Here is an 8,234-nt window from a genome sequence, read left to right as displayed (position 1 = left end):
TTTTAAAACTAAGTAAGCCAGTGGCCAAAGGAATGGATTCGTGAGTCCTTAACTCTTGAAGACCGAAATGTAAAGACTAGCTTATGACAATAGATGCTGTGCTTCTAGAAAAAGGGCAGGATACCAAAATATTCCTGATACGAATATGGTAGGGGGAGGAGACAGATGATTTACTGTTGGTTACTTTTCCTAATGTGATGGAGACAGAATAAGGCTCAGTAAAAAAGAGCCAAAACTACACGATGCAGACTTTGTCCCTGGGTCCATTCAAGTTTGTAGGCGTGTCTCCAGAAGTCACTTGCCTCTCCCTGTGGCCATCCACACACACTCATCAGCCCCAGGAAGCCAGCACAATTGGGAAGCTCAATGCAGAAAGCATTTAAGGACGGATCAAACCAGAGCTTGAACCAGACCCTCACAACAAGCATTTCTGTAAGCAGGAGCTTCTGAAAGATAGATTCACGACTAGAAAAGAACTATACAAAGTTGAGGGACTTATTTGCCTTCTGTTTTGTTTTTCCTTCCCTGAATAAACTGGCTTAAAAACAACTTTTTTTCTTTGGGTGGTAAATAGTAGGTATTTATTTGAAATGAAAAAAAAAAAGTACCTGGACTACTGCATTTAATCATGTATTGTAATTGTGTTACTCTACCTTTTTGCATCAGAGACAGATATACAATGAACATTCAGTTATCACAGATTGCACACTAGATAGTAAATCTTCAGGCCTTTTACATAACCACCAAAGAACAGATATTGGATTCTGCAGTATAGTACAAACGTCCACAATCAATCCAGTCTTAGCCAGTATCTTCAATTTACTTCTGTTGCTGTACAAATAATTGGCCATTACTAGGGCTTACAAGTTAATAACAGGACAAAAAAATATACATTGCACTGACACAAAAAGTCAGCTGTGTTAATAGTCATGCAACAAGTAACCAAACTTGCTGAAATTAAAAATACTTTCTAAAAACAGTTTTAACGGCATAAATAGTTTATACACAGTTCATTTACCAAAACAAAATGTATTTAAATGATACAAAGCAAAAATAAGTTTCTACCAACTTTATACATAAGAAAGTGCAAAATAACTTATCTAGAGTGTTTTGCTATTATCCAGACGGATGGCTGCTATGGGCAGCTATTTTCCTCTTCAGAAGCATGACATTACAGTTGCACACTATACACAGACGTTAGAATAAATGGGTGGATGGATAAATGGATGAATGAACAAATGAGCTACAACGATCAGGCAGGGCCCTGTGAGGTACTCTCAGAGAAAGAATACAGGCCACACAAAGGTGGATGTACATGCTGAGAATATGCGTCGGTAAACAAATTTACATGGAACACAGAAAGACATCCAGAGAAACGATTAGTTGATGTATGTGAGTGTACTTGCATGTGTGAGTGGTTTGTGAGTTCTGCATTAGAAAGCAAAAAGAAAAGAAAGTCCACCGAATAAAACAGTTGCCCACAGCACCAGCTGCCAGAGGAAATACTATCATGAGGGTTTTGGTTTCCACCTTCTAGTTATGGAAGTTGTGTCGGAAAGTTTAAAAGTGTTCATCCCATATAACTTCATATTACATAGAGGAATAACCTTTAAGTAACTACATACACACATTCATATATTCAAGTCTTTAAAGAACACCTCTGCCATTGGGTTTGGGGTAAACACGGTTCATAGACACGAGGAGGACGCTTCTTTTAAAAAGTGTAGAATAACACTGCTACAACTCATCTATAGGGCCGGACAGGGGCGAAGCCCACGGTTACGTGATGGCACAATTCCTGCCACTGTTGAACATCCAGCATTATTTATTAGAATTGAAGTAAGATGGTGGGCAGGGAGGGGTGTGGGGGAGGGGAGTAAGACAGGAAGGAAAACAACACAACTTTTCTTCAAGTGAAAGTATTAATGCCGATAATCCTTTTATTAACAAGTGTATTTGAACTTTTAGAAATGGAAGTGTATTAATCGATTTTGATATGTAATCATAAATAGACTGTAGGCTCAAACCTAGGTAAATAAAGGTTTAAATTTAGTAAGCATAAGGCACTAAAGCAGCCTTTATATTTTCTCTTGGAGACCTAGTTATCAGGAAGAACAAATTTGTTCTTAAGCTGGTTTCAGCCCATTAGGTACAAGGTTACTATTGTACCAATGCCTATTTTTGAATGCATGTGCATATATGTGCATTTTAGTGCATAAGTGTGCCTGTCACCAGGGCCTAAAGATGAAAAGTTGGGAAAGCCAGAGCCACTGTCCTTTGTATGATACCTCCATGAGCATGTGAAGGTCTGTCCTTCCTTGCTTGGGCCATAAATAATTCTACATTTTTTTTCAAATCACAGGGCTTTTAGAATTGTTCATAATATTATCACTAAATATCTGAAAATGTTAAAATCTAGATTAGTTGTTTCATTTGTTTTATATATATATACACATATATATATGTACATAACACACATTTAAAAAAATCCCACCACCAAAGCCTTTTTTTCTGTAAACTAAACTTCTCGCTTAGCCCCAACCAGCTTTAGTCTCCCTGGATTTGTGTGTTCTGTATCCAACTAGTAGAACAAATTAAATAACTAAATATTAAAATACTGTAATTATATTCATAGCAAAAACAAAAAAATAGACATTGATACAGTATAAATCTCACTGTTTTCAGGTAGATGGCATTAAATGGTAAAGGTTAATTATAAGCAGTTCTGACATGATCCAGTTTTACAACAAGGTTTATACGTTAATTCTGTACACTTTTTTCATGTTTTACCCTTTTTTGAAAATAAGCTATAGTAGAACATTAGTGTCACCAAAGACACATACTTATTATGTTCTATGCAAGAGAAGCTAATTTGGGTTACATGCAAAAATATTTCCATTAGTTGAGGCAGGGCTGTTTCCTGCATTGCATCAATCACGTGACCACCGACCGCTATGCAATGCTACGAAGTTACGCTATGGCCACACAGCAGTCCGGACAGAAGTTTACAAGGGGCCTTAGGACACTGGAACAACACTGAGGTGGCACACGGCCAGGTGCAAGATGCCCAGCTATTTCCAGGCTATCTCATGGCAGGACTCTTATTCTCCCACACTGTTTCCTAAAGAAGGTCCACATTATTTTGGTTACTAGCCTAGTTTAAGTGGAGATACTGTGGGCAACTTGAAAGAAAGGACATCGGGCACAGAGGCTGGGTTTGAAAGAAGGGAAAAAAGACCACAGATAATGTCTTTGAGGATTTAAAAAACATATTTATAATTAATTTGTGAGAGATGTCAGACAAACCGTAAGTAAGTAGTTCACTGAGTTAGTGGTTTAGTTTGAAGTCTCATGTTACAGACAGTTAAGTCCTTATTTAGAAAAAAAGGCCTTTATACCTATTTACAATATACACAGTTACTTGCAAAGAAGTCAGATTTACAACCATTTTCTAAAAGCCTTTTTTTGTTGTTGTTGGTGGTGGTTTTTCCAAATAAGGATGAGTAGATCTATAAAAATGAGACGCAAGAAAAGACAGTTAATATGTGAGGATTTTCTCTTGGAGACAGCTACTGGTAACAGGGAGAATCGGATATTGGAAGAGTCGCTCCTAGGAACCACCTTCTGTTCTTCTTGTGCTGTTCACCTGAACAGTGTCTGCCCCATTACTGCACTCTACACCCGCTTGTTCACTGATCCCTTTGAATTCAACGCTTCAAACACATGGCATGAAGAGAGGCGTAAACGGAGACTGTTCTGATGCCTTCTGAGCTGTGAGCCGTGCCAGGAATCGGGAAGGGGGTCTACAGACCGCGGTCTGCAATCGGCTTGTTGAATCTTCAACAATTCCGAGGCCCATCCTCTGAACCCCTCTCATGCTGTAAATTGTAGTAACAGTTCTGACACACGCGCACCGGGGATGAGATTTTCAAGCGTTTGATTTCTGACTGAAACCGACTGCACCTAAGGGAAAGGCAAAATCAAGTAGTTACAGGTACTCTCCGTGGTTGATCACGGCACTGAGAAATACAAACTTAAGAACTGAACAGAAAGCTTGTGCATAAAGCCAAAGACCCACTGGTTTGTGTCATGTGGCTGACCCAGGACCAAAACAACCTGCCATATTATTTGTTTCCATCTATGAAGAAAAGTAATATTGAACCAAGAAAAGCTATATACTTGACTGGAGAGAATTTCCTTTTTTTTTTTAAAGTTAAGATTTTCCTACAGGGCAAAGCCAAGGGGTCTAACCAGCTGTGAGGCCATTCTTCCTGTGTGACTGCTTCTCATGCCCTATGAACTTGGGAGGGAAGCCAGTGTCTTTACTTGGAGCTTGCCTTTTTTCTCGTGGCAGAAGATTTACTACTCGTTTTAAAAGACTCTTACGTCACTATCAAGTTCCTTTGGGCTTTTAAACACCCCGTGATCCACTCCTCAGTCATTTCTTGAACAGTAGTTTGGCTTTTCTGTCTAGTCCAATTGTTTTCATTTTCTGTTTATCCTGACAGAATTCCTTGAAGAAGACTCTACTTACGAGGTGTTCAAATTCTTTAAAAAGTATTCCTATTCCTGGAATAAAGCAGGGTATGACCTTGGATGTGGCATTTAATCACTCTAAGCTTGCCTTTTCACAAGACTGAAATAGAGAATTGTACTTCATCCATTAATCTACCAGTAAAGGTGTCCAGGGAATAACTGAAGTGCCACCATCGTTAGGAGTTTAAAGGGCTGTTCCTGGACTTTGAGGAGACACTCAGAAGCGCTAGGCCCCGCCCAGACAGCTCTTCCTTCCATGCCTGCTCTATCATAATCAATCACTGTTAGCTGGTTGTTCAAATAAAACCTCCATCTAACATCTGATAGCAATGGAAAATTTAAAGAACTACCTACCTTTAAACAATATTTTGAAAATTAAACAGTTCAAAGAACAATGTGTGCCAGTGTACAAATGGGGTGTTGACTACCACAAATTCCTAGATTACTAGGTTTTATAGAGTGTGCTTCTCAAGCACAAGACAGAATCCTCTGCCAATCTCATAGAAAGTCCCATAAGGAATAATGGCTGGCACCGACATTGTGGCTACTTGATCTTGAATCAGACTTCCCAAGAAAAAGGTTTAAGGTATTAAGTTGGAAAATAAAAACAAAAAAAACCAAACCAAAACAAAAAAAACTATAATAACATCTTTTACTGAACACCTGTATTGCCAGACTCCACACTTGGTGTTTTGCAAAACTCATGCACATGATTTCACTGAATTCTCTCAACACCTCTACGAGGAGAGGTAGAATTATCCACATTTTTACAGATGAAAAATATGCTCAGAGAGGGTTAGTAACTTGCCTGAGATGACAGAATGGACAGTAACCTAGTGAGCATTTGGTCAGTGTAAACCCAAAGACCACCGCCTTTTCAATAACTGGCTCAAAAACAATTATCCAGTCCGTGGTTTCTGTGAAAGTATCTCTACAGTAAAACAATGTAAGCCTTAGAGACTTCTGCCTCCAGGATCCTTTCCCTTTTCTGTCATGTAAAGTGAGAACTGTATATGCATAGATGGGACCCCAGTGCATGCACAGATGGGACTGTACATGCATAGATGGGACCCCATAGATGGGACCCCAGAAATGGCATCCAAATCAACCATGGGGGGACAACTGGGAGATGAGAAAGATCCCCACTACACACCATACCTCCAAGTATACTCCAAATGTATTTGGATCTAAAACCCTAAGCATGGAAAAACAAAACCCCAAAACTTTTAGAAGAAAATAACCAAGGCTGTCTTTACGGTTTCAAGACAGGGAAAGCTTTCTTAAGCCACAAAAAAAGGAAAAATCACAAAAAGTAATAAATGTGATTACAACAAAATTAAAACTTATGAGACACTCCCTGGATGGCCCAGTCAGTTAAGCTTCTGACTTCAGTTTAGGTCACGATTTTGCGGTTCGTGAGGTCGGGCCCCGCATCGGGCTCTGTGCTAACAGCTCAGAGCCTGGAGCCTGCTTCAGATTCTGTGTTTTCTTCTCTCTCTGCCCCTCTCCCGCTAGTGTTCTGTCTCTCAAAAATAAATAAGCATTAAAAAAACAAAACCAAACCCTTATGTGAAAGAAAAAACGTATATAAAGTGAAAACGTACATCACAGACTGGCGGAAGGTATCTGCAAGATGTAATGAAAGACAAAGAGCCCAGAACAACTAAAGAACTCAAGTGGGGGGGTGGGGAACCCAAGCAAACCTAAAAGGACGATGGGCCACATCAGCTGAGAGGAAGTGCCAATGCCCTGTAAGCATATGAAAAAAGGGTCCACTTCAGTAGCACTGCAAGTGGAAACCACCAAGCTCTGCTGGCTACTGGCCTGGCAAAAGGGAAAATGTATGGCAACTGCAGGCATGGGTGAGACCTGGGAGAGCCCGCATGTCCTGCCTGAGGTGGCGTCAACCAGCACTGCAGTCCTGGAGAGTGTGTGACATGTGGCAAGACCTAGCGCAGCTCAAGAGCACGTGTACGATCTGTCATTCTGTCCTGGGGTACCTCCTCTATGGAAACTCCACTGCACATAAAGAGGGCATTTACACAGATGTGAGCTGCAGTGCCGTTCAGAGTATGGGTAAAATGAAAAATTCCCGTAAGGGCCCATCAAAAGGGAAGTAGATAAACTCTGTATGTCCATACAAAAAAATCTAGGACAACAGTTAAAATGAAAATATTAGAATAGTTATTTACATGAGTGACTTCAAAAACAATGTTGAGTAAGAAAAGGGAAGTTTAGGGAAGGTACAGAGAGTATGCTGTATTTATGTAAAACGGAAAACACATGGTGGTTTTTATGGAGACAACATGCGCTCAAAGTATAAGACACGGAGAAGTGTGATTGGTAAGAGTGAACATCCATAATGTTTTATATGCAAATCTGATGGAAGAGTAGCACCTTCTTTTCTGAGTCATGGGGGACCACGTATTTGTAATGATTCCTTCCATATTTTTTAAATGTTTATTTATTTTGAGAGAGAGAGAGAGAGAGAGAGAGAGAGAATGAATGAATGAATGAATCCCAAGCAGGCTCTGCACTGATACTGCAGAGCCTGACGTGGGGCTCCAACTCACAAACCGTGAGATCATAACCTGAGCTGAAATCAAGAGTTGGATGCTGAATCGGCTGAGCCACCCAGGTGCCCCTCCCTATTTTTCAATATGACAGAAATACTTCACAAATGTGATAAAAAAAAAAAATGAGAAAGTGAAGGCTGGTTTAGGCTGACACAACACTGTGGGGTAGGGATCCTGGAGCAAATCAGAGAAGCTCCATGCAGGGCATAATTAACATCTCATCTTACTTCTGGCAAAAGAGCTGGCCGCAGTTCCTGCAATGGTGCCGTCTTTCTGTGAGAGAGAACCGCACGGAGCAGCCCGAACAGCTGTCACCTCCTTCATCCTTCACCCAGTGGTCAGCAGCGGAACGGCCTGGCTGGTCACTCACAGACCAGCTGAACACTCGGCCTCGACTATCGCCAACGAGGATCCTGCTGTGATCCCTACAGGAGACACGACATGACACGACACGGAGTCACCTCAGGGAAGGCCTCAGCACAGCCACGCGGCTGAAAAGCTCTTTCCGTCACTCTTGAGGTTCTCCAGTTTTCCGTGGATGTGTGTGCTGGGGTGGGGGCTGCGTGTATGAAGAGACAAAAACAGAACTGAGCCCCAAATGTGCACTTTCTTCTCAACTCTCTGGATCAAACTTGCTGTAACCTCCAAGAACAGATTTTAAAATCCACACGCTGGCAGGTTTCTTCTTCTGGTTCATCTGTTTAAGCAACATCTGATATTGCAAACGAAATCTCTTTTCCCCACAGACTGGTCTGGGGTGTCTGGGCCTGGGCTAAGCAAATGACTCAGTGGGGAGGAGCGGCTGGAAGGGAATGGCACTTACTTGGAGACGCCCAGGGCGGTGATCTCTGCCGGGTGTGCGTTGTCCTTCCGATCAAAGGCCGTGTGCATAGTTAGCTTACTCCTGAACACCAGCTGACGTTCCCACCGGTACCCTGGAGTGCACAAGTACAAGACATGACCCACTGAAGTCAGGGTGCTACAACATACAGTCCCACTTCCCAGTAGCTGCTGCGTCAACTTGAAGGTGAAGCACTCTAGCTTAACACCGATAATGGGCCAGGGCAGAGAAGACCTCATTCGAAAAGATAAATGCAGAAATGAGCAGATCTTCAATGCAAG

The 8,234-nt window shown here is 41.4% G+C and overlaps 1 protein-coding gene across 6 annotated transcripts in view; it reads right to left on the bottom strand.

The window, feature by feature from the left end:
* Nucleotides 1-3,158: 3,158 nt before the first annotated feature.
* The window catches only part of WDFY3 (WD repeat and FYVE domain containing 3), a 276,427-nt gene continuing 271,351 nt past the window's right edge, over nt 3,159-8,234 (bottom strand). For all 6 annotated transcript variants that reach the window (XM_042936004.1, XM_042936003.1, XM_042936001.1 and 3 more), the window contains 3 exons: nt 7,936-8,047; nt 7,340-7,537; nt 3,159-3,963 (listed from right to left, as the gene is read on the bottom strand). In XM_042936004.1, the coding sequence (XP_042791938.1) occupies nt 3,840-3,963; nt 7,340-7,537; nt 7,936-8,047 (434 nt within the window). In that variant the 3' untranslated portion in view covers nt 3,159-3,839. The remainder of the gene's footprint in view (nt 3,964-7,339; nt 7,538-7,935; nt 8,048-8,234) is intronic.

Source organism: Panthera leo, chromosome B1 (genome assembly GCF_018350215.1).
Source record: "Panthera leo isolate Ple1 chromosome B1, P.leo_Ple1_pat1.1, whole genome shotgun sequence".
In the NCBI taxonomy this organism is placed as follows: domain Eukaryota; kingdom Metazoa; phylum Chordata; class Mammalia; order Carnivora; family Felidae; genus Panthera; species Panthera leo.
The sequence above is the reverse complement of the archived record's forward strand: the minus strand, read 5'-3'. Positions and strand labels throughout refer to the sequence as shown.